At 54.2% G+C, this 27,017-nt stretch overlaps 1 protein-coding gene across 4 annotated transcripts in view; it reads right to left on the bottom strand.

Annotated features, from left to right (window-relative positions):
• PLXNA1 (plexin A1) overlaps positions 1–27,017 on the bottom strand; it is a 98,457-nt gene that overhangs the window by 56,843 nt on the left and 14,597 nt on the right. For all 4 annotated transcript variants that reach the window (XM_031607552.2, XM_090148225.1, XM_031607562.2 and 1 more), the window contains 4 exons: positions 25,612–25,794; positions 3,599–3,739; positions 1,335–1,435; positions 186–309 (listed from right to left, as the gene is read on the bottom strand). In XM_031607552.2, coding sequence (XP_031463412.2) covers positions 186–309; positions 1,335–1,435; positions 3,599–3,739; positions 25,612–25,794 — 549 coding nt within the window. The remainder of the gene's footprint in view (positions 1–185; positions 310–1,334; positions 1,436–3,598; positions 3,740–25,611; positions 25,795–27,017) is intronic.

The following is a 27,017-nucleotide window of genomic DNA, read 5'->3' as shown; positions in this document are numbered from 1 at the left end:
AACCATTTATTGCTCGGTTACGTCTTTTCTGAATAGTAATCAACAGTTTTATTATCTGCATCCAGCAACAGGCCGGCCCTCATCAATCCCCTACATTTTATTTGTATCAGATCTCTCGTTTCTCCCTATCAGTCGCACACTCGTTATTTAACTTAACTGCTGCCTTCCCAGCCCTGAGGACTTACCGGGACCTCGGACATGGTGACTGAGATGTTCCTGGGCTGCACGGTGAGCTGCACGCACTGCCGCAGCTCGGAGGCAAAACGCTGGGGCTCATCTGCCCGTTCACAGCGGTCCTTGCGTGAGCATCTGGGGGGATGAAACCACCAAGGTGAAGAGGAGAAGCTGAGAAATACCCAATGGGGGGACGAGGTGCCCAGCAATGGGCCTCAGGTGCCTGAGGTCAGAATAGAAGCTCTGCTTTCCCTTTGTGTCAGCACCTCTGCTACAGTGCAGCCATGCTTACATCCCTCTCCTCTTCTGTTGCAGCACCCCTGTCAAACACACACATCTCCCCAGCCCCTACAGAGCAGCCTGCAATGCTCCATCGCCTCCTTTACGGAGCAGACGACTCCCTCCCCGCTGCTCTCCATGCTTTCTGCAACAACATTATTTCATTATAGGAAGTGTTTTAATTAAATGCTAGGCAAAATGGAGAGAGAAAGTGAACAACGCACACGTCTTACAGTCCTGTCATAAAATCACAGAATCATTAAGGTTGGAAAAGACTTTTAAGACCATCTAGTACAACTATCAATCCATCCCCACCATGCTCACTGACCATGTTCCTCAGTGCCACATCTCCACAGTTCTTGAATGCCTTCAGATGGTGACCCCACCACCTCCCTGGGCAGCCTGTGCCAGTGCCTCACCTCTCCTGAGAAGAAATGTTTCCTAATATCCAACTTGAATCTCACTGGGCACAATTTATCCTATCATCTTATTGCTGTTACTTGAGAAAAGACACCAACCCTCACCTCACCACAGCCTCCTTTCAGGCAGTTGTAGAGAGCAATGAGGTCTCCCCTGAGCCTCCTCTGCTCCAGTCTGAACAATCTCAGTTCTCTCAGCTGCTCCTCATAAGACCCTTCACAGATTTGTTGCCCTTCTCTGAACACTCTCCAGCACCCCAGTGTCTTGCAGTGAAGGTCCTACAGCTGAACACAGCATTCAAGGCACAGTCTCACCAGAACTGAAACAGGAGAGGTTGGCACAGTTCTAAGGACCCCCTCAGAAGGCTCCATTCCCTACAGCTGAGTGTGAGGTGCAGGACAGCAATGGGAAGGACACAGTCAGCAAAGCTCCGTGACCGCAGCGCCAGCCCTGGTACTTACACATTGTGGAGGACACACCAGCCACAGTGGGGGTCCCGGGAGCCCAGGCACAGCTCACAGCTCTCGTACTGCTCACAGCTTTCAACTGGCACCCGCGTCACCTGTGGGAAAAGGCAGTGAAGTGGTGCCCAAGGGGACAGCTGGGACACCAAGGGCTCAAAGGGCTGCGAATCCACCACCGCGCGGTGCATTGGGAAATGCCTTGGACATCACACTTCTGAGTCTGGGAACTCCACAAGAACAACCACCACCATCTCCTGGCCAGCCCAGCAAGGTCAGAATGGGGAAACCTTCATCTTTGCAGAGTTTGGGGAATAGCTCAGCCCTGACACCAGCTTCCAATACCTCCCACACACCCCTGCAGCTGGTAGTCCCGCTCTGAAAGGGTTACCACTCCTTTATTAATTGCTCCTCCAGATTTGATTAAAATCCCCTCGTTCTTCGAGCCCTTCGAGCTCTGTTACAACTGTTCATTTAATTACTTTCCACCAGCACTCTGATAACAACAAGCTGCAGTAGGGAAGAGAGAAGCTTTTATTAAGGAGTGGGGAGGAGAAGTGGGGGGGGACAGGATGGGGGCTTAGGAAGCTCCTCCCCTATTCTGCTTCCCCAGTATCCCCTCCTCACCAGGACCCAGAAAACACAGCCTCAATCCCAGGAGCTCCTGTAAAAGGGAGAGAAAGCTGTGATGCTCTGCAGTGAGGGGGACAGAGGGTGGGGAGAGCAATGGGCACAGCACTGGGAGACTTCCTCTGCAAGCTGTGGTGTGGCACTGCCCTTGTTTTGAATTTTGCAGCCCAAATCCAATTTCTGCCTCACCTGGAAAGCCTCGGGTTTCCTGCAGCAGACCAGAAACCAGAGACAGGAACTGGGAGGAGGGGGGTAAAGGCTCTGCCGTCCCCGTGGGGCTGTCTAGACAAATGCAAGGCCCTGCTCCAGCATCCTTCCCCCTTCCAAAGCCCTGGGCCAGTGGCCAGGAGTTGTGCAGCACTCCCACCCATGCACACCTCTCCCCATCAGGCAGAGCCCAGCACAACTACAAACTCCTGAGACATTCCTGAGATAACCCTGGCTGAGAACGCTCTGCCTGCAGCAAAGCTTCCCAAAGAGAAGGAGAGGAAGAGCTGGCGCTGAGATACCAGCACAGAATTGGTTTTTGGGGAAAAAACAGCCCCTTGTCCCCCTTCTCACTGGGGAGGAGCACAGAGTTGCCACCGCTAGGCTGGGTTCTCTCCTCCTCTGCCACCCAGGCTGGATATGGGGAGGAGACAGGGCCAGGCTATGAGGCTGTGACCACACAGGAGCCCAACAGCTCCAAAAAGTGCCACTGCTGCTCGGCACAAAGCCCTGACGCAGCGGGGACCTCACCCGTGCTGGCAGCCCTTTGATGGATTAACTTGTAGCAGCAGGCTCTCCAGCAAGCCCAGGAACATGCAAACTCCCTCTCAGCCAACTAAAACTTCTTATCGTGAGCAACAACCACGCTTTCAGGATGACAGCTGCATGCCCATGCCCGAGTTAGACTTGCACCTTTGGACAGCTCTGAACTGGGGATGGCAGCAATAGGCACAGAGGTGCACAGATTGAGGTTTGGGGACACATCAGTTGTACCAGCCCCAGCCAATGGCTCCCCTTGCCCCAGGGTGCAAAAGCAGCTATCCCAGAAAGAACAGGCTGCTCAGAGCAAGGAGCTTCTGCCCACCTGCAGAGCCCGAGGGCAGGGTGGGGGCTCACAGCCCTGCAGCAGGGATGCCAGCTCTCACAGCAGCCCTTATTCCCCGGGGCACAGGGATTTCAAGCAGCTGCTACTAACAATTAATGCCCGGGGCAGGGACCATGGGGAGGAGAGGAACAGAAGGGCCATGTCTGGGAGACGTGCCCTGAGGTGGTGTTTTTGTACAAGGGGGAATAGGGAGGAACTGAGTGTTCCCAGGTGGTATGACTGAGGCGGGACAGAGGTGGCTGGGCAGCTCTGGTGACAGCTGGGGCCAGAGCCTGGAGAGCATCTCATCTGCCTTTCCCAGCCATTAGGATTAGTAGGCAAGTGACTTTCAGGCACGGGGTTGTCCCCAGTGAGACATCAAAGGATGAAGAGAGAAAGTGCAGACTGGACATCAGGACAAAGGCAACAAAGACAACAGTGCATCTGGGGGATGCCACCAGCTCAGGGAACAGAGCTCAGCAGGGAACAGAGAGGGGGGAAGACAAGTGACACAGCATGTGGCAGTGGCATGGCTTTGGGGGCTGCAGCCCCCACCTCTTACCTGCTTCTCAGTCATGGCATAGAGGTGCTGGCGGTCAGGGCTCAGCACCAGGTCCCGCAGGATGGAGCTGCCCTCGTGGGCCACCACGTTCTCATACTGCAGCGCTTGGTGCTTCCTATCAGCCGGCAAGTCCACCAGGATCTGCAGGAGAGAGCAAGGAGTGAGCACAGAACCACGCACCCTTCACCTCTGCCTGGGTGGGGAGAGTGCCCCATTATCGGGATGCTGCACCCCCGTCCCTCACTGGAGGGAACAAGCCGTGGCCTCTGCAGCATGGCAAAGCAGCCCAGACCCTATCAGCACCTCAGCACTCCCCCAGCAGCAGCAGGACCACAGACAAGCCACAGGTGAGATGTACACACCCTGCTAACACCAACCCAAGCAGACGGACTGGTGGAGACCCCCGCACCCCAAGAAAAAACACATCTCATTCCAAGCACTGCCCTGTGTCCCCCGTCCCCCTCCCCATTTGCAATGTTCCCAATCAGGAGCTGGGAAAGCCGGATCCTGGTGTGCAGCTGATTAGCATGGAAATGTATGCGGCTCACAAACAAACCGGGGCCCGTTTAATTAGAGCGACGCCTTTGATTCACCGCCAGCCTCCTGCATGCACCAGTCCCGGATTATTTTTAGGCCGTTTTACAAAACAAATGTATTTAATTAAAAAAAGAGACCCCTGAGCAGCCGGGGAGCAGCAGTGCATGGAGGGACCTCAGGACTGGCCTTACTGGGGCAGATACAGCTTGCTGGAGCCCATGGCACAGCCAAAAACACCCCTTCTCTGCTTCCCTCCCCTGCTGCATACCTCTACACCCCTTTTCCCATTACTGAGGGACACTCCCTCCACGATAACCCAGGACAGGACACCTGTCCTTCAGCATGATTTGCCAGATCCACCCATACCATGCTTTCCATCATCACTGTGCCACGTACCACTGTATGCTGAGAACCCAAGAGATGCCCAAAGCCCATCCCAAAGCCTCCATCCACCCTTCTGGGGGTATCTTCATGCCCAGCTTCAAGACCACATTCACCCCACTCCAATATCAGAGCTCAAACCCCCACCACCTTTACAGGGCACATCCCACACAAAGCACCCAGCATCACCCGAGGTCCCCCCAGAGGAGAGTTTTGTACTGATCCCAGCAGCAGCATCCATCCCTCGCTATGGCAACGTGACAAATGCACCTTTCCAGCCCTTTTATGGGCCGTAGCTGCGGCGCAGAGGAATCGATACAGTTTTACCCTGGTTCTAAAATAGATCTACGGGTGGATGTCGCACTGGCAGTAATTTTTAACTAGCGGGGTAATTTCCCCATTACATTATTGCACTGCGCAGTGCTGGGAAAGAGAAAGAGATGTATCAAAAAAAAAAAAAAAAAAAAAGCAAAAAAAAAAAAAAAAAAAAAAACCAACAGACGTGAAGCACTTCCAGTTAATTTGAAGCTCCAGGAAGGACCTAAAAATAATCACTGTAAGCAAAGAGGCGACGGCACCTGGAGCGCTCCAGTGGGGTCTGCGATGCGCACCGCTCCCACTGCTAAGGATATTCTAATTGCAGGTCTGGGGGGCAGCAAAATGAGGTTTGAAGACCTGGGTGGGCTGCTTGGGCCATAGGATGGCAGTTTCCCAAAGCCAGTGGATGAGATGAGCAGCATCGCTTACCGGAATGGGGCCGCTCCCAGCACGTGCCCACCTGCGGGGCCGGCGGTGGCTGGGGCAGGGGGAGAGGATGTGCTTTAATCAGAGCAGCCCCCTCGGAAGCACGTGCCTTCCTGCCCACCCTGCTTCCCTTCCACCCAGGGGAAAAGACATTTACCAAAAAAAAAAAAAAAAAAAAAAAATCTATTAACCTTTCTCCTCATCCTGACGCTGATATAATTACCCAATACTAATAATTACTCGCACTAATTTCTCGCTCTGGATTCCTGCCCTTGCTCTACCTGTCTCCATGCAGCAGAGCTGGCTGCTTCAGGCTCGAGCTTTGCTTCCTATAGGGCTGGAAGGAGTCACGGGGCTGCAATGAAATGGAGGATGCCACTGCGTCTCTCCAGCCCCACTGAGGCATTGGGGTGCTTCTACAAGTAGGCACCATCCCAACCATTGCTATATCCCTGAGTCTGGGTGAGTCGTGCCCCCCGATGTAGGCTTCAGGCAGGGAGGCTGACGATGATGAATGGAGCACAGCACCCATAGGTGGAAGACACCACAGAAATTAAGTTGCTGGTTCATGCATACAGCTGGAAATTCAGTTGTGGATAAGAAAAAAAACACTCAGAGGCAAAACTTATTTTGCTTAAATGCCCTTTTCTTTCTCACTTGCTCCCAGGCACTCTTCTTTGTAGAACATCCCCAGTTGGAAGGGACCAATAAGGACCACTGAGTCAACTCCTGACTCACACAGGACCACACAAAAACTAGACCATCTTCCTCCCAGCCCATGCATCTCATCCCTTGACCTACATGACTCCAAGGAACCTGCAATGGCAACGTGCAGAGCTCGGGGTTGAGAAGCTACCCAGCCCCACAGCTTGGCAAGACAGGTGGTGAGACCATAGAACCATTAAGGTTGGAAAGACCTCTAAGATCATCAATGCCAACCCACCCCCACCATGCCCATAACCACATCCCTTAGAGTCACATCTCCAAGGTTCTGGAACACCTCCAGGGACATAATGACTCCACTCCTCCTTGGGCAGTGCATCACCGCTCTTTCTGAGAAGTATTTTTCCTGATAGATAACCTGAACCTCTCCTGGGTCAACCAGAGGCCGTTACCCCTTGCAGGCAGAGATGAGACGACCCAGCAGCAGCCATGGGCAGCCCGGCCCAGCGCAGCCCGGCGCTGTACAGCTCAGCCCCGGCATAGGCACAGCGGGTGGGGAGCGAGCACAGCCGGTGAGGAAAGTGGCTGCCAACATACCAGGGCTGCCTTTGGATTTAACAAGCAGCAGCAGCAGCCCAGGCAGACTGCACGGCACAGCTGCACAGAGACAGTGACCAAGAGAGGAGCTGGAGTCACCCACATCCCTGCAGGGGGACACCTGGCTCTCCCACCCCCTGCCCGCTGCCGGCAGCCCCCTCCTCTTGGCACAAGAAGTGCTCGGCGACGCTTTGTGCTCTTATCTGCGCGCGGCTGTGATTAATGCTCAGCGGCTGGCAGGAACGAGGAGAGGAGGGCGCTTTCGCCCGCCTGCCACACTTCAAAGGCAGGGACTTATCTGCCTCAAACACACTCCGCAGCCTTTTCACGGGGACCCTTTCCAGTTCCACGGGGCTCGCGCAGCGCTGACATGCAAGGAGAAAGGAGGGCTTATTTACAGGAGCGCGTTTCAAAGCCTCCCCCACTCCCTCCCCCAGTACTCACCGGGGATGTAGCGAGTGGTAAACCTGCAGGGACAGCCCTGTGCCACAGCTCTGCAAAGCCCAGGGCTGCAAGTGGAGGGTGACAAAACACGGGGGGGGGGGGGGGGGGCAGGGGTCCCCATGCTGCAGGAACCTCAGCGTCACACGAAATACCTCCCCAAGGGGACCTCCTCGGCCCCAGCCAACCTGGGGTGGAGGTGACAGCTGCTGGGGAGCGTCACCCAACACCACGCAGCCCTGCTCAGGGCAGGAAGCAGAGGATCCTATGTCCAGCCCTGTGCATGTGGCCTGGGCTCACCCCGAGGCAGTTGGGCCCCCAGCACCCTCACACACCTTCCCCCCACTCTCAGCCCCAGGGAGCAGCAGCACGGCAGCTGCTGCCCGCATGCCCTTCTCCAGTTTCCAAAATGAGGTTCCTGCATCAGCTGCTCCGGGAGGAACACTCCTCTCCCCCTTCCACCCCTGCTCAGACACCTCGAAAATGCAGGACTAGCAGCAGCTGTGAGGTTGCAGCATCAGCTGTCCTCAGGGGGGGCACAGTCAATGGGGACAGTGCTTTTGGATAGGGGGGTGCTGGCTGGGGACAGCAGCAGGGACAAGTGTTCAGGGACGAGATGAGGATGTGGTGCTGAACACTGTTTCAGGTCACCAAAGCTCTGCATCCAGCGAAGTGAGGATGAGTACTAAGCAGATCACTGCTGGGATGGCTCAGCACCGCCGGGCAGCAGCGGCAAAGAGGACTGAACTGCAAGGACATGGGCAGTGGGAAGGGGATCTGGAGATGCATTCCTGCTGCATCCCAGCAGAAAAATGCCAGCAATGCAGCCTGGGTAGGCAGCAGCTGCCCCACACAGGAATGTGCCCATGACCCCCCCCGTGGCCACTACACTGCAGCTGAGTATTTCTGGGGGTCTGACACAGCATTCTAGGGGCACGCATAGCTAGGGGAGATGTCGGCAGGCAGCACGGGGCCAAGATGCTGCTTCCGCACTCATAACACACTGAGGGCAAGGGGTGAGCTGAGCTGCCATTCAGTACAACCCACTTATAAAGATTAATACAGGAAAGGCTCACGTCCTAGGCCCTACATTGCCGTGAGCCACAGAATATTGGAACTTTAATTATATCAGTATAATAAAGCAAAAAACAAGAAGATACTTAATCTAAATCAACGCCCACAACAGCGACAAATCCCGGCGGCTGACCTGCACTGATAGCTGTGACACTGCCTTTGCAGCGCATGTCACCACGGGTGCCACATCCCTGTGGTGGCACCCAGAGCTCGGCCACATGGGCTGAGGGCAGGCGATAGGGTACAACCAGAGGTTTTGCCACGGGATGTAGCTGGAGGGTCTGCAGGCTGCCTGCAAAGCTTCCCAAAGCCACGTGGTCTCTCACCCAAAACCACAGTCCTACCAGCTCCATGCCAAGAGCAGGAAAAGCATGAATGCAAAGCAAAGAGTACCTAAGGGAAAGAGGGATTACAGCAGCAGTTACCCATTCAGCTTCAAGGGCGAGCAGGCGGCTGTCTGGAGCAGGGCGCTCTGGGGAGCGCAGGTTTGGGAACAGCTGCGTCAGTCAGAATTACCCCATCAGCAGAAAGGATGGAGAAGCACAGCCCACCTCACAGCTCAACCAGCTCTGATGGAACCAAAAAGCTCTCACTAAGACCTTTTGCATCATTTTGCAGGAAAATTGAATCACTGGAGAAAAGGACCCAGTGCCGGAGCTGCAGATGCCAGTAAGGAATTGAGATAGCATCAAATGTCAGTGAAAGAGGGACATAGGGAGACCACAGAGTGGGGTGAGAGCCCCAAGGCCCCCCTGGAGTCCCACACTTGCTCTGAGACCCACCGAGACACGGGCACTACTCCTCCCCAGCCCGCCAGCTGCTCCGGCAGTCTCGAGCCATTGATTTCTCAGCTTTGCCCTTCAAAACTCTCCTGGCTCAGTGCCCAGTTTGTATCGTCTCGTTCCTCGGGAGCAAAATATCTCTATTATTATTGCAATTATTTCCCAATCAGCATCACTCAGGGCTGACTCAGTGAGGGGATGGGACCTGCGCCCAGCGATGCACAGCCACTGCCCAGGAGGAAGGTGGATAACCCCACTGCCATGGCCATCCCTGCTGGCTCTTCAGTACGCGCTCAGCACTTTTATTTCCACCTCCTCAGCAGCAAGGAGACCACCAGCAGCAGCCCAGCTTTCTGTCTCATGGATATCAGTCCAAGAATCTCTCTTGCAACACTCCTGCACACCCAAAATACTATTTTCCTACTTGCTCCAATGCCTAGATCAAAAAGGCAACGCAACTCTTCTCTCCATGCAACCTGAGCAAGGCAACACAATGCCAGTGACTAAGAATGCATCCTCCACATCCCAGCACCAGGACACTGAGCGAGGGGGACACAGGGTATGCTCCCTTCCCAGCCAGATGTTGGGGAGCCCAACCCAGGGAGGAGGCAGTGGGACTTTGCCTGAAGCTGTGTGGGGAGAAAGTACACAGGAGACTCCCAGAGCTGCAGCACGCCGGAGATCAGCTGATCCTCCTGCTCCTTCCCCCCACATCGGCCCCAGGAAAATAGCTGCTTCCTTCCTGCTCCCTGCAACAACAACACAGCAGAGGAGCTGCCTGAGGACAAGGAAGGGCCACCAGAAGGCAGGAAAAGCCCACATGGAGTCAGGAACAGCCCCCACCTCAGGTCCAACAGCCATAATTCCCACACTGCACAGCCCCAAAGCCTCGTGCTGCAGTAACACATTGCTGCAAATGCAGATCAACACAAACAAAACCCATCCTCGCCCAGCAGGGAGGAGGGCAGCCCTGGGTGCACCCTGTGTCACCTGTTTGACACCAGCATCACTCCTCTCATTACTGCTGCCTTGCTGTTTTATCCCAATGGGCAAATCACACCTGATGGGCCAGGGGGAGCTGATAAGCAATAAAAAAAATAAAAAAAAAAAAAAAAATCAAGGCCTGAAAAAACACACAGCATGCTGACAGCATTAAATATTAATGTCTCACACAGGCAGCAGAACTGGACATGCAGAATGCCTTGTGAATTCAGTGACAAATTATATACTGTTTAATGTGCTTCGTGGGAAAGCAATCCATTGTATCAGGCAGTGGGAAAGTTACAGACACACTTCCTATTTTTTTCATTTTTAAATCAACATGTCAGCTATCAGCAGGCTGAAATGAAAACTGCAGGTAGTTTCCCCTGGACTCCTCCAGCTCCCGGACACAGGCACACCTCCAAGGCTGGGGGAAAGCTCCTGCTGTCCCACTGTTCCCACCTGGCTGAACCCGGCAGTGTGCCAAGCACAGAGCAGAGCACACACAAATATTTTGCTTCCAACCGCACCTTGCCCTCCCCACCCCAAGCTCTCAGTGTGTTTGTAGAGCTCTCCACAGTGACATTCCTTCTGCATTTCACAGCTCTGAAACACAGAATCATAGAATCGTTAAAATTTGAAAAGACCACTAAGATGACCAAGTCCAATTGTCAACCCATCACCACCATGCCCACTAACCCTGTCCCACAGCCATCTCTGGCCCTCAACCCAGCCCAATGTGTGCCATGTCCCCACTGACTGCTCTGCACAGCTCCTGGCCATGTGATGGACACCCAAGGTCAGTTTGGACAGGCTCTGAGCACCTGATGGAGCTGCAGATGTCCCCATTCATTGCAGAGGGGTTGGACCAGATGGCCTTTAAGGGTCCCTTTCAGTTCAAATTGTTCTATGATTCTACAAAGAGAAGCAGGGCCACAGCAAGCCCAGCAGCAACACAAGCACTGCAGTGCACTCTCCATTCACAAACAGGATGGAAATGAAGCTCTTCAGTCCATGGATAGCAGCAATTTCGAAGGAGAGATTGAGAAGATTTAAATACAGAGATTGCCTTCCCTAAGGACATTGCTGCAGACATTTAAGAGCTCAGGCTTTACACTGCGCAGGCACACTCTCTGCAGCACTTGCGTGGATGCAAAGCTCCCCTCTCTGCTCACCCTCCCTCGGGCTCACTGGGAAGCAGGACAACAGCAAGCAGCGCCAACAACCCCAGCATGGCCTGTGCACCTCTCTGAGCCCCCAGCACACAGCTAGGGCTGCTCTTTGTGAGCGTGCCTCCCTGCCCACAAGTCTGGAGGAGCACGTGCTGCATTCAGAGTGAAATTCTCAGAACAGCTTTCAGGAACACCTGCCACCATCTCACCTCCCCGGAGCCGCGACGGCTGCCAGGGGATCTCAAGCAGAGGCTGCCACTCGCATGACGGCGGTGGGGCCACTCACAGCGGCCATGCAGCCCAGCACCCAAAGGCACAGCACTGAGCAACTGAAGCCCCTCGCCGGCCTCAGCTTCTGTGGAGGAGGGGTGGCCCAGCAAAGGCTCATCTGGGGTTTGGAGACAGCAGGGATGGAGGTAGGACGAGCGATCCCCAAATTCACAGCGTGCTTTCTCCTGAGATCAGCAGCCCAAAGGTGCACCCGCCTGAGGATCTGCACTGTAGAGAGAGGCCAAGGGGTGGGAAATGATGTTAATTAAAGTTTTAATTACTGTAACCAAACGAGTGGTATAATTACTTTATTCTCGCAGAGACTTCAAACTGATTAAGAATCACGTGCGCAAGCTTTGATTTGATTTTTAATTAAACGTGCTGTCAGAGGCGGTGTGAGACGGGCAGGGGCCAGCTCAGCCTTAAGACCTCATGGGAACCCCAAGACCAAGTGGGGACCCCCGGATGCACCCCCAGCCAGGAAGTGTGGAGCTGCAGAGGCTGCAAGTGGAATCATTCTGCAGGGACATGGCACCAGGGCTGGTGGCACCAATGTGCTGTCCTCACCAAAGCCCATCTCTGGGCACCTCCTTTCCACAGGCTCCTCATCAGCTCCTGGTTTCCACACCCCAACATGCCTCTCCCAAGAGCTCCATGCAGTCCCCTCAAATATTAACGAGCTCACGCTGCCACTGGAGGGAATTATTAAAAAACAATTTTGCAAAGGTATCTTTTTCAAATAATAATAATACTAAAAGACAAAGCAGTAGAAATTAAATTCCCAGTCCCCTACCTCAAATAAATAGTATCAGAATTTGAAATGAGACATAATTACCCCGGCAAGGTTAAAGCCGCTAATGCAGACAGAATACAGAATCACCATTCATCATAATCATATCTCATATCACAGCCATTATTTATAATTAGGAGGCACGGTTTAAAAAACACATAAAGACGCCCATGCAATGCAGTAATTCTTCTGTTATTGCTCCTGGAGGGCCAACCCGGGCCCTTTCAGAAGCTCTGATTTGTGGAGTCCGGATCAGGAATGAAAAGAACCCAAAAGTCATTCCCAAAGAGTGTATTTTGCCAGCAGGTTCAAACCTCTGTGCCCAGCTGGGTGAGTGCTGCAGGGCAGAATTGGCACATGGCACGTGCCCCAGCCCTGACCACCAGCCCCATAGCTTCACCCAGCTTTCTCTGCCACTGGCTGGTTTTACATCATTTTAAACCATGGGACAAGTCATAGCAAGAGCTGGTGAAACCAAGAGCTGAAGGCAAAGGTGCCAGGAGCTGCCCTGCTTTGAAGCAAGGAAGCCCTGTAGGCTGCTCCACAGCCCAGTGAAATATTAACAAGTGAGGTTGGAGGAAATTACCCTTAATGTCTTCCGGGGAAATGAGTGCGAGGCGGCAATGACACAGCACAGTGACATGGCACAGTGGCACGTGGTAGAGCCCAGCGCCGGGGATGCACAGCTCCAAGTCACTCCAAAAAACACAAGTGTGCAGTGCCATGGGATGCTGAGCTGCTCCATCCCACACAGACACTCCAACACCCGGGGTGAGCGCACATCTGAGGGCAAAACAACCGCTTGAGTGGTGGCTCTGCACCTTTTGGTGGCAAATGACAAAGCAAGAGAGGGTGCCCTGGGTGAGCTGGGGCAAAAGCCCAGGGAGGAGGCAGCAGGATGACGGACGCACACATCCACGTGCACAACAGCTGCGGTGTTTCAGAGATGGAAAACAAAAGCAGAGCAGGACCAGGCACTGCAGCAAAGTCCCCACTCCAGGACATGCCACCAGTGAGCAGGGGACATGCCAGCAAAGGCGATGCTCCCTGCAGGGCCTTTAACATCGGTGGCACTGAGTTTACCAAAGCCCAAACGAGCAGAGAGAGAGAAGGAGGCACTTTGCAGCGCTGCACGGAGGATCGCTGTTTGCCCTTCCAAGCGCTGAAAACTAATCCCCCCCTTCTCCCCTTTTTATCCCATTGAAAACTTGACAGAACCTCCTAGCGCTTTGCAGTTGAAATTGGCAGGTCTTAAATTAATTGACTACAATTTTACACAACAACATGTTTAGCTGAGAGTTGGCCTGCAGCCCGCTTGGCTCGCCACCGCTCCCCAGACACTTTTCAAGCAACCTCAAAAACTTCATAACACATCTAAGGCAAAGGAAGCAGGTTGCCAATGTGACCCACTCCCTGCCAAAAATCAAGCCCCGCTTCCCCACACCCCCTCCCCGACCCTTCTCCGACTCCTCCAGCACTTCCCTCACTCTCATTAATGGCTTGTTAAATTATTCTAATAATCTCTGAGGACTGTGCTCCTCCAAACGCAAAGGAACAGGGCACATTTCCTTCTTGCTGGGTCATGGGCCTGCTGCTTTGCCATGGGAATGACAGTGATGGGACCAATGCGTGCAACAGGCATGAGGAAAGTGGTTCTTATTCCACACCATCCTGACGTTCCTGCTCTCCTTCCACTTGAAGCCCAAAGCAAAAGCCGACAACACAGTGCCAGCACTGGTGGCACATCCTCATTCCTTCTAACTGGGGGACAGGTACCTTGGGGTTGCACATTGGTGACCCTGCACACAGGGACACACAATCCCACTAATGAACCCACAGCTCCAGCTCACCTCCAGCCCTCACTGGGAGCCAGCTCAGCCAAAAACAATTGTGCTGTTGTTAGCAGAGCCGGAACGGCTGCTCAACCCAGTGCCAGGACCCCAAAAACTCAAGGTTGGTCCCCCCCCGGTCCCTGAGCCTCTCTGCTTCGAGATCCTATGAGATGCCACCATGGCCCAATGCCAATCCCATTGCCCAGTGTCAACCCTATGGCCCAATGCTGGTCCTGGTGCCAGGCACGTGTCCAGGGCACAGCGCTGAGCTCCGGTCGGGCTGCAGGAGGCTGGCGAGGATTTCTCCAGCTCAGCCTCGGGTCAAGCAGCTGATGCTTGACGAAAGCCAAATTGGGGGTGGGTTGTTTGTGTGATTTTATTTCTTGAATAAACAGAAACATCCTGTGTGTGATTAAGAGCCTTTATGAAAAACACACCAGCACCAAACTCTGCAGCTGGGGCTGGAGGTACCGCAGCGCCTGGGAGGCAGAAAACAAGAGGGTTTGGCTTCCCCGGGGTGATCACGGATTGACACAACAAAACATATCCCAGGCAAGTTTCAGGCCGTGCACACAGACAGAAGTCCTTCCCGGGAGACCTAAGACCACTCTCTTCTCCCAGAATTGTCACATGTTCCACGCCAAGCCCCCTCTTGCTCTTGACCCTGCTGCAAGCCCAGGGCACAGCAGGGCTACAACAGCCCACGCACCCTGAGCTGCAGCCACGGCACACCAGCATCACTTTTAAGCATTAATTCTTTTCTTTATCACCTTCTGCCTGAGGATATCAAAGCACTCGGCATGCATTTATGCCACACTCCTCCTTTTGGCTGCAGGCATCACCATCTGTAGATGGCAAGGAGGAGAAAGTCGTGGTGCAGACAGAGCAGCAAGCCGACCCCAGCCCTGCTCCATAGAGACACAGAGCCAAGCACAGGGACCTGCAGCATTCCTGCAGCCATCCCATTGCATCCACCCCACTGCATCCGTTCCATTGCATCCATCCCCGTGCAGACCCTGCACTGCACTCCTGCCCCCAGGGAGCCACGCCAGGAGAACACATGCTTTTGTTTAACGAGCATGAGATGAGAGGGGAAAAAGGCACTTAAACAGCTCACACACACAAAAAGCAACATTTTCAAGTTGTTTCTCTTTGGCAAGGTTCAAAATAGGCCAAGGTTTTTGTTTTCGTTGGGAGGCTTTAAAAAATGTATTTCATCCAAACCATCCTCGAAACATTCCTGACATTTATCGCCGTCAACTTTTCCTCCAATTAATTGCCTCTGCACAACTATCACTGTCCTGATGAAAAACAGCTCCAGAAATACGCAAACCATTAAAAAAAAAATTTCTCTTGCTCCGCTTCTCTCTGCTCACAAGCACAAACAGAATTAGGGAGGCGAAGGGAGCAGCAACAACACAGCCTCCACAGCTTTGTCCAACGAGTGGGAATTTGGGAGGCGATGGTGGGAGCTCACTGCCCATGTGCAGTCCCCAAACCACCTCTGCTCATAACCCTGCAGCATGTGGGACAAGTACAAGGCAAAGCCGAGCACTGCTGCTCCCCAGCAGACAGCCCCCAAAAGGCACCTGGGTGGATACGGTGTCAGGGAGGGCTGGAGCTGGTTGCAGGCTTCTTAATCGCTTCCATTTCCAAAGTGAAGCAGAGCTCTTGTTTCAACAGCTTGCACGAGCAGCTGTCAGGCAGAGAGGTTCAAAAGGACAAGGCTGGAGGGAAAAAGGGAACTGAGGCTCTGAGCAGAAGGGTTTGGCTATGCATGGGGGTGGAAGGAGGGCACCGAGGAGGCCCTCAGGTTGTGCCCTCCAGCCCCCCAAGTTTTCCTGTGCAGGTTTAAGAGAAGAAAACCCTGAGCTAAGGATGTGCAGTGTTCATCTCACCTGCTAGAAGAGAAAAGCATCTTTAATTTTAAACACTGAAGGCAAAAACAGATCCCCCGAGGCTCATAAACATACCAGAAAGAGAGGGAGAGTAACACAGAGAAGCCCTGGGGAAATAAACAGAGAATTCGATTTGGGAAGTTCCCCTCCCCAGAGCTGGGTGGAAATCACCCCCACAGCACCATAGCAGGCACAGGCCACATATGAGAGACAGCTTTGCTGGATGGTTGGTTTGTTTTGTTTTTTAAGTAGTTTGCTTATTGCTCCTCATTGCTGGGATGCAAAGAGCGGAGCAGGAAGGGATATTCTGACATGAGGGACAGAGGTCACCATGCCACGCTGGGGCTGTGCAGCCTTTCCAAAGGGCTCTGTGTATGTGCAAGTCATGCTAACACAGCGCTTTCCACAGCTAATTACAGACACAACCATTCTGGCTAGGACACAGGCCTATTTTGGGAGCTTTTATAGAAAAACATATATATATATGTATATGTTCATATATATAGACACGCATACATGCACACAGAAACTGCACTACCCTTTCTCTATAATATTTTCCAGTTGCACTTCACTCATGGCTACCTGTTCACCATGAGCTGAGCCAAGGAGAAGCCAGGTGCTGACCCAGCAGAATACTTGCTGGAGTCACAGCCCCCCAAGATGCCAGGACATGGGGTTGTCCCCAAAAACACAAGCAGAGGTAAACCCAAGTAAGCCAGTAGCTCTGCAAGCATTCGCTCTACAGATGCCAGAACGTAATTAAGATCCACAGGGTTGTATCAATCACCAAGGGAAGGAAACAGCAGGGAAACCTCTCTCAGAACGCAGTAGAAGTGCAACCAATGCTAGTGTCAGGGTGCCTAGAGAATATGGATGTGGCAAAAATCCCTGCTTGAGCACCTGAGGCTGCAATCTGGCACCCCAAAGTTGAGGAATGCTGCACTCCAAGAGCAAGTTCAGCCCCAGGCAAACCCCAGGCATCAAGGTACCCACTCTTCCCCTGGCTCACAGCCCAAACAGGGCCCACCCAGAGGGACACAGTGCCATCCCCAATGTCCCACGTGGAGCTCATCCCCAAGGGCACATGGAGCTGCCAGGGGATGGGCGAGCAGGGGAAGGCGTGCACAGCCACGGCCCTGCACAGCGCCGGCGCCCAGGATAGCACACAAATTGCTTCATTAAATTTCATCACATTAAGCCAGTTTCATGAATTTAACATTGTCCCCGGACTATTGTTTGTCTGAAAATTAAATTACGGCAACATTTGTTGTTTCAATGAGTCTGTCAATTACAAACGAGGCTGGAGAAGGGGGATGCAGCCATGGGCAGGTGATGCCACCCCTGCAAACAGGAGGCCTCAGCAGAGGTGGGAAATGCAGCCCCTCTTCTTATGGGATGGGAGAAGGGAAGAATTCAGGTAACGCTTTGTTTCAGCCAATGCCAACTGCGCCAGACAAGGCACACTGGGCACAGGAAGCCTGGCCATGCTGGATCCAATCATGGCTCCAACAGCAGAGCACTGGGCAGCGGCAGCAGCCCCAGTTATGCTGCTCCGTGGCTGTTTGGTCTCACCAGTTTGCAAAGCTTTGTCACGAAGGGGAACACTTGGAAAAAAAATCTCATTTATGCTTCCTTTTCCCCTGAGCAGCTCCTCTCCACAGTATCAGAAACAAAGGTGACAACCTTTCGCTTTGTAAAGAAAACCATCGAGCCAAATGCACTATAAATAGCACCCAAAACTGACCCGTATCCCCAGACGAGGGGAATGAAATGAAGACAAGTGAACCACCACCTTCAAGGTCAGAAAGACTTTTTTCTCCCTTTGTTCAAGGTCTGGTAATTTTATCAACGTAGGAAAGCAATCCAACATACATCATTATGGTTGCAGCTAATAAAGAGCACACAGCTCTGTCAGCCTGGCTGCTGTTACAGGGACAGCCATGGGGCACGATGCTCCCCAATGGACGCTGCCCTCTGGAGCAACGAACACAGCAAAATGAAAGCACTCTCAGCTCATCCAGCTTTGCTCAGTAGGGTTCTCCCCACGGTCTGTTCTCCATCTACAGAGAGGCAGTGTGTCACGTGGTGCTGGCTCTCTTCTTTATATCCAGCTGCTAAATTGCATTAAAAGAACTAAGCGTCCATTAAATAAAACTTTCCTGCTATTGCTTCCCATGCAGACAATTGCTCTCGCTGCCACGGGGATGCTCCCTGACGGCAGCAGTTCTGAGTGCACACAAAGACCAAGGGCGTGCGGTGTTTTCATGCTGGTAGGAAGGAGATGGGAAGAAGAGGAGGTATCTGCAGTCCATGCACGGACCGTGGGGCTTTTCCACCCTAGGTTGCCCAGCAGCCACTTCCAATCAAGGGATTAAAGCAAGCAGATGCATTCTACACAAAGCACCTTCAGGTCCAATGCTAAGTGCTGCCCTAAGCCAGGATTAGCACCTCCTGGGTGTTGGAGAGACATCCTGATCCAAGTGGCACATCCAAACCCTGGCACCACTCTGCTCTTTGACCAGTGGAGCTCAGTGGAGCTTGGAGCTATTCACCACCCATCCACGCGTTTTTCCACTTCACTTCAAGCACTGATCTCACAGGGCACCCTCCTGCCACCCCACCTCCCCCATCACCCCCATCAGAATTCTCTCCCTGCTATTTCAAAGCAGCACAGCCCATAATTACCAAAGGCAAGGCACAGCAGAGGCTCACCCTAAGCTGCCCACAGCCAAGAACCACGCTCAGCGACACTGAACGACCCCACAGATATCAAAACACAGGGATGGACGACGGGCTCCAGAGGTCACCAGGGGCGGATGGGGTCCAGGTCCCTTGTCCTCACATCTCTACTCTGACAGGTTTCCTACACAAATTCCGCAGGCACCATTAGCTGGGGCTGCAGGCTGGATACCAGCACACAAATTGCTGCCTTCGGGGCTCCCCGTGCCCTCCCTTTTCTTTGCTGCCTTTGGTGGGAGGCCGGGGCCATTATTCCGTGCGAAAAGCTAAAATTAGTCAGTGTTCAAGCCCGTGAATAGGCACAACCGTTCCAACAGGAGGGCCTTGACAACACAGGGGCCTCCCAGCTCATTTCCATCTCAATGGGATGGCTTTTCACCCTGCCATGTCCCCCAGGGGCCACCACTGAGGTCCCCAGTAGGCAACCACAGCCACAGCCTTGCTGGGGCACCGGAGGTGGGCAGGGAGATACAAGATAGTTGGCATCATCTAAACCAAGCCCACAGGAAAGGAAGGCAACCACCAAGCCCGGAGCGTGCCTTGGTCCTCCAGGCCCGGACCCAGTGAAGGGAAATGCAGAAAAGACCAGAAATACTGGACACAATCACACCCCAGGCCCTCCTCCAGCTCCTGCCTTCCAAAGTCACCTTGCACGAGGGTGCCCGTGCCCAGCACGATGCTCCGTGCCCGGCTGACGGATGGGGCTGCGTGGAGCCACACAGAGTCAGCGCTTTCTGCAGGGAAGGTCTGAGCCAGGCTATGGCCCCGCCTGGCAGCGCGCCCGGCTCCTCTCTCCATCTCTTCACCTGCCGGCTTTGTGCTGACTGCAGAGCAGATGGGGGGGAAAACGAAGAGTTATGGCTTGCGTCACAGAGCCTGAAGCATTGGGGTCTGGGGAAGGAACCCCCCAGATCCTCTGTGCAAGGGGCAGGCACCCCGGAGCGTCCCACAAAAGGCAGGAGGGCAGCGGGGGCTCAGCCCCATCCGTCCCCAGAGTCACCCGAGGACGGAGCCAGCAGCTGCTGCCCCGGCAGGTCCCAGAGGCCGGCAGTTCACGATGAATTTCTAATTGTTTCCTCCAACAATGAGACATCCTGTGCGGAGCTCAACAAAGCCCTTCGCAGGCCAGCAGGGCCCCTTCCTCCTGAGCTCCGCGCCCCCTCCCCGCACCCCAGCCATACCCAGGCAGCGCTGCCGCCTCCACCTTGATTAAAACAGGCGGCACTCAGCTCTGCTGAGAGCTCTCGAGGGGCCGGGAGCGGCCCAGAGGTATTTGATGGATGCACTTTGGCAACCGCTGGCTACCTTGTCACACCAATAAAATTATCGCTATTGACTGGGGAGGAACGCAGGCGCGCACTCCCTGGTGCCCACCTCCCCGGTGGGGTTGGGGCTGCTGCAGAAGCCCTAAGGAGCTGCAGGCATGGCAGGGAAGGGGGTCCCCAGGGGATGGGATGGGGACAGAGCGGGAGAGGGCAGAGGCGGCAGGAACAAAAGGCCCTTGTGCGGTGCAGCCAGCTGCTCTCCGGGCTCCGCCGCGCTCACTGAAGCAGCAGGAATACACAGAGGAGCTCAGCCTTGATGCACCCCAAATGCACTGCAGAGGTGTGGTGCAAGGGCTAGGCTGCTGCTGAGGTACCCCAACACCCACCCCAAGTAGCATCAAGTGTGGCACCTCCAAAGGGAGCCGCACGACACAGTAGACACTAAGGATGTCCCTGCAGAAGGCGGACAGCATGGCAGCAGGGCAAGGGGCCAGCTCCATGCAGGATGGGGACATGGGGGTCACGAGGGGAGCCGAGCCCTCTCCGGGAGCTGGATTTCACACGCGCGGACACAATGGGCCCCTTTAAAGCCACGAGCTGCTTAAGCTGCCTTAGTGCTAAGCAGAGGCAATGTGAAAGGAGCCGCGTGGCCGGAGGGGATGGGGACAAACACCGGGCAGGGAGCCTCGTGCTTTCTCCTTGCAGACTCACAAGGACCCTGACCTTCACAGGGTGATTTGTGGATTGGAGAACCAGATGAAGTTTTGTTCCTATATCTGTGACAGCCCAGGGCATTGCCAGGAGGACACAAGTCCCATGTAAAGCCTCCCCAAAGGCAGGAGCAATGTCTCCAGCCACGCAGAAGGGCTCTCAGAAGCCAGGAGCAGCTCTCCCCCGCTTTGGCTGCCCTGAGAACAAGAAGCAAAGCAGTCATTTGGAAACCAGCAGCCCAGCTTCAACTCACAAGGTGCTCCAATGATCTGACTCAGCCATCAGCCTAGACCTGTCCACACCAGGGTGCAGCTCTTGGGAGACCTTGCCCTTAACTTGTCACCCAATGGATATCTACACAAGTCCAAAAGACAAAACTTAAGGTCACCAAACGCTCCTCAAAGCAGGCAGCCAGCCTCAGCTGCAGGGTGAGCAGTTGGGTACTGCCCAAAGCAGGAGACATTCCTGCTCCCTTCAGACCCACATCTCCCCTCCTCAGCAGCCCCCACAGCACTAATTCTGCAGCCAGTAAAGCAGCCATCCGCCAAAATACCCAGCACATGACTAGCAGATGCCCTATGCTCCCTGCCAACCCAGAGGGGATAATTATTGACTTGCGGCACAGCTGGAGGAAGGGGGGGAGAGGAAGAAAGCAGAGGGGCTTTCACAATGGAAAGAGATTTTGCTTTTAAAACACTTAGAGGGGAAAGAAAAATAAATCATTCTTTAGAAGCAAAATCAGAAGGGGAGAAAGCACCAGTGCTGCCCCAGGCAGTGAGGGAGCAAAAACATGATTTCCCAGCCCAGAGTCAGCAAATAATGGGGAAATTCCTGCAAAGCCCAAGCCTGTAGATTCCTCCTGCTGCTCTTCACGCCCTGTCGTGCAGCTGCTCAGCCCCGGCCTCACTGTGCTCACCAAATAGCCATGCTGAACATGGGCTGCCTCCCCAAGCAGGAGCTGCGAGGTCCCCAGGTCCTGCCCAGGAGAAGCGAGCACCGCGTGTTTGTGCACCCATAGGGATGACCCACTTAGCACAAAAAGTTTATTTGTTGTTGTGGTTTTTTTTGTTATTATTGTTAAAGCAGAGAAGCCAAAGAAACCAGACACGGGGCCAGTTCAGCTGTGCTGTTCGTGGGAGAGGATAAACATGGTGCAGAGAGCACGAGCGGCAGGGGGGAGCAAATTCCCAGCAGGGATGTGCCCTGATGCGTTAGCACCCAAGGCCATCTGCTTTTAGGACAGGGAAGGAGCTAAAGAGATTACAGTGGCAAGGAGGGCAGCTAGAGACAGACAAAGAGATCCTCCGAAAACGTATGCTCAGCTGGCAGCAAAGGGCACTCAGCCTGATGCAGTGCTCACACGGCTGTGCTCACCTTCAGAACTGCAGAAGCACAACCAGAGCACCACAAGCAAAGCTGAAGTAATGGCAAAGGCTGGTGATTTCCAGGCACAAGACAGATGCCGGGAAAGCAATCTTTGCTGCTCTTGCTCAGATTTCCTCTAGAAGTCCCCACGCAATGTGCTCCAGGTTCATGTCCCTGTGTCACTTCCCCATCCGGCACAACACAGGGCACAAGGACGGGTCCGTGACGCACCCACAGAGCGAGCTCCAGTGTGGAGAGGAAGTGGCTCACATCCAACACCAGCAGCATGGCCAGAGTCATCCCCACGTTACTCATCCTGGCAGCGGCAGAAATTCCCCAAACAACACAACCCCATGACTGCTGGCGGAGGGCAGCGAGCACGAGGACTGAGGGCTTTCCAAGCCTGGCCTCTCCGCATAACTCAGCACCATCCAAAGATAACCACAGGCCTGCTCAGCTGCTAAGACATGAGCACAGAGCGGGCAGCTGCAGGGCTACAGCTCACTCAGCACCATGGCAGTCCCATGCCTCATCCTCCCCGATGCCCCTCTGCCCCAGCCCAACCCTGCCCTGCTGCCACCCTACAGCAACTCACTCCCAGTTCTGCAAACATTCCTTGATTTTGACGGTGCTCACATCACTTTTCCCCCCAAATCCCAGTCTCCAGATTGCTCCAACTGCAGCACAGACCCCAACACCATAACCCCACGCATAGTGCTGCCCTGGAAAGCCAGTTCCCCATTTAACAGGATGGTTTCAGCCAGCCCAGGGATAGAGGGACGTGGAACAGCGGTGTCTGGAGGCAAAGGGCAGGGCAGGCTCCAGCTGTGGTGGTGGCAGGTGCTGCCCTGCAGCCTCACAGCCGCCGCAGGGAAGCCAGGCTTGCATGGCTTTTTCAGGGGACAAAGGAAGGCTCTGTCTGCATGCAACAGACTGGACAAATGCTGGCCATGGAAGCTGCCATCCAAGGAAAATCCAGACACAGCAGTGACTCTGCCCTGACCTTACCCCAGCCCAGATGGCACCATCAGTGTCCCCTTGTCTGACTGGCATGCGCTGCAGCATTCTTGGGGATGGGGAGCACAGAGTGCCTGTCTGCACCGTGTCGCAGCTCTCACTACATTGCTGTGTTTTTGTAGGGTCTAAAACAAATCCTATGGATGTAAAGGGACAGAGCAGACACTTCCCTGTAAAGGCATCAGGGCCAGCAGGAGAGCAGGGAAAGAAATGCTCAAGATACACAAAGCCAAAACACGGGTACTTGCTATGGGGACAGAGGAAACAGCAAGGGGCTGCAAGCAGAGGGATGCTCACCACTGCCAGGAGATGGGCAGGCAGCTGGAGTACCTCACCGCAGCCTGGGACCGCAGCACTGGCCCTGAACTGCCACATCATCTGCTGCCATCCCAGCACCCAAAAACAAAGCATTTGTACACCCTGCTGAGCACCCCATCCCCTGGCTGAGGACACATCAGTACCATTCGGGGAGGAACTCACAGCCACCCCTCACTGCGGCCCCGCAGACAGCCAGGCAGCGGGATCAGGTAGCTGCTGAGGCAGCACTTTGCAAGTCTGCCCGGCAAAAAGGCTGGGCCACCGAACCCAAGGTCACAGCCGAGGACAGCTGAGGTCCCCCAGGGCCCAGCACGATGCTCAGTGCTCACAGAGAGCTTCTACGCTGTGGGGCAGAGGTCACACAGGGAATTGCAACCCTCACCCCGGTGTCAGCATCTGTCAGGGATAAAAACCTGCCTGGAGTCCTTGTGTCGGGACAGAACAGACATCCACCTCTTCATGTCCCATTGAGCTCCTGCTCCATTACTTCAGGCCCCACGGACCCATCCGGCTCTCTGGGGCCACAGAACAATAGGACACAACGGTGATGGGCAGAAACCAGCAAAAACAGAGAAGCTCTGTAGAAGAAGAAGCCGCTCAAACTACACCTCGGCTCCAAGTCCTGGCCTCAGCCTTGACCTTGCACCCAAAGTGAACACAGAGCCAGCATCTGGCCTGGCACCCACCTGTGACAATCACATGAAAGTGGCTCTGACAGCACAAGGGCCAGGGAAAAATTGAAAAGTAGGAAAAAAATGGAGGGAAGGAAGAAACAAATCTTCCACATAAAAAGCAACTGCCATCCTCTCTAGATAAATAAGGGACAGAAGGTGCAACGCTGTCCCCGTGGCTTTGTGAACCCTCCTCCCACACCCTCCTTCCTTCCATCCTCATCCCTCACGCTGGCACATGCTATTTAAAACCTCCCGCTGGGAGCTCGGCAGCAGGAGAAGCCGCCAGCAACGCGACGCCGGTCCCTGCAGGCCCCGTATCGATCAGGAAGGGAGGACGAGCTGCCTCCGTCAGCTCCCTGCAGCCTGGCGCCGACACCACAGGAAGGGAGGAGAAGCAGCCCAGCGAGGCACACAGAGAGCACCGCCAGCACCATGCTCACCCCAAACCCCATCCATCTCTTTGTTCCAAATCCCAACCTACTGAGAACAGGTCCAAGAGACCAAGCTCTGGCTCCTGACCTGGGTTCTCCTCTCCAATGGTCTCAGGAGATGTACAGGAAGGTTTTGTTTTAAACAGCATGGATAAGGAGAAGTAGATCAAATGCAGGGACAGCCCTAGGAAGGGTGCTGGGACTCCTCAGCCTAGTCCTGCTCCTCCTGCCTCTTGCCAGGACCATGCCAGGACCTTTGCTATGCCTCTGCCTGGCTGAGGATGCTGTTAACACAAGCGATGTTTATACAGGGCATGTATGGCTGTAATTATAGGAACGATGTTATGATAACAGGAAATCCGTGCCCTGTGGAGATACAGACAGAGAAATACACACTCACAGCTATTTGCTAATTGCCACCAACAAGGAGCCTTTGTGCAGTGGTGGGGCACAGGAGGTCTCCCCCATGCTGGGAGATAGCTTGGCGCCGCCAGGCTGGATCACTGCAGCACCCGAGGGCTCTCTCCTGCCAAAGGAACATCTCAGACCAGTTTGGCTCCCACATACACCACAGCATAAAACCTAAAGCACACTACTGCCAGTACAGACAGAGCACAGAGCCAGCCTTCCCACCCCACTATCTTCCAAAAAAATGCACCCATCCCTGCAAGGCAGGGCACCTCACACTGACTCAGACAGAGGAGGTGTGAGAATATCAAACCAGGCTAAAGAAATCCCCACTGCAGCAGTAAAAGCACAGCTCATCATCCCCTTGGTGAAGGGCCCCTCCAGAGCTGGAGCAGAAACCCCAACTCAGACCCTACTTCCTCCACTTCAACCAGATTCAAGATGCGAGAACAACAGTTACAGCTACTCTGAGCCCATGAAGAACCAAGAGAAGCTCCATCCTGCCCAGTCCAGACAAAACAGTGCTGCCAACACAGCTAAATGTTTCCCTCAGCACCAGCAGAGATGCCAACAACCACCTCTGCTGGCCCCTCCCAAGTCAGAAGCAAAGCAATATGAACCTGGTCAGGCAGAGCCAGTCCCACAACAGCTACAGTGCAAATCAACAGCTCTGAGAGACAACAGGACAGGCTGACCCAGTACCAGGACATGATCTCTCAGAGTTACAGCCTTTCCATAAGACGGTGGTTCGGTACATCTGTTTGGCAGAGAGGAGCAATGGGGATGCACGTTACCCAAACACAGCAAGGCTGACGCTATGACAGAGGTCACACTCCACCCTGCACCAAAGGGCCACCAAGTCAAGCAGACATCTCCCCATCAGCATGGAAGCATCCCTCATAATGCAGCAGCAGCTCTCCTACCTTTTTGATCTTCCCACTCCGTGTGCCCGCAAACACAACAGTTTGTCCTCTGTAGTCATAGGCAGCCACCGACGTCATCCCGTCCTCTTTATCCACAAAAAGTGGAGTCCCCTCGATCGTGACGGTTCCGCCAAGTGGCTGGTTAAAATCCTGGCCACAGAAGTTGTCATCGATCTGCAGTGGCTGTGGGAAGAGAACAGAAGAGAGATGAGCCTTCTGGAGCATCAGAGAACAACAAGGGCTCACACTGACCTCCATCCCCACGGGAGGATGGAGCAGGGGCTGTGGAGGCAGCTCCCTCCCAGCCATCCCAGACATTCCAGCAGGCTGCAGTAAGCCACCGCTCTGGTTGGGATGGAGTTGCTGCAGTCCCAGCTCTGCAAGCCCAGGAACAACATGGGCTAGGACAGAGCTCAGCTGCTCCCATCCCAATATAGACCTGGGCATGGGGATGCTCCTCACCCGCACTCAGCTGGTGGTTTTGCTGCATCACTCTACCCGTACACCCTCAGGAGATCTTTGCCATTGCTCCTCACCTCTGTGTTCCCCTATTCCCCCCCTGTGCCCCAGAAGGGTATGAAGCACAGAGAGGGCACAGCTCTGACAGCCCAATGCGCTCATCCTTCCTTCTCCTGGCAGGCATGGCTTCGATCCTGCACTGGTTGGCATTAGGGTGAATGACAAAATCACAGCTAATGAAACACATCCCCTTGTTTCCATGACCAAAGCAGGACAGCAAGGAGGAAGAGGGGGCTCTGGCCTCGGTGCACAGGGCTGGAAGGGAGGCATCCTGAGGCACAGCGCCTGGAGAGGCAGGCAGCCTGTTCAGGCCACAATTTTCCACTTCAAGAGGCTCCTTATGTAACTTTGAATTTAAAGGGGAGAGGTTTTTGGCAAGCAACTGCCTCCAAATGCATGCCAGTCCCCAAGGGGCTTTAAATCCATACAGCATGTGCATGTAACATATGGGAAAATGCCGTGCTCCCAAGCTCCATGTGCATACACGCACTAAGCAGCTCCGGCTGCTGAAAGCAACAGCCCCACCGCTTCCACCCAGCACTGAGATCTGAGCAGGGAGAACTACAGCCCAAAAACTGGAGGCTCTGACCATCCCACACCCCAAAAACAGCTCTCAGAAAAGCCGGACCTTCCCTGGGCTGTCAAATGCAGACATGGTCACCCAGGCTCACTGTACAACCCCAAGGCCAGCAGTCCCGCTCTTGGCTGCAGTCAGCACCGTGCCATCCTTTCAGCAGCAGAGAAATGGGAATGAGTCCAGCTGGGCGCACACAGCCTCCTAAAGCAGTCTGGAGATGCAGTCTTGCTTGCTCAGTTGTTCTAAGTTCTGGTGCCTGGTTTAGGATGTAGGCACAGATTGACTCCTTTCCACGCCTGACCCCTTTTTT

Source organism: Phasianus colchicus, chromosome 11, assembly GCF_987193195.1.
Source record: "Phasianus colchicus chromosome 11, bPhaCol1.hap1.1, whole genome shotgun sequence".
NCBI classification, from domain to species: Eukaryota; Metazoa; Chordata; class Aves; order Galliformes; family Phasianidae; genus Phasianus; species Phasianus colchicus.
Note: the sequence above shows the minus strand (reverse complement) of the source record. Positions and strands in the feature narration are given on the sequence as shown.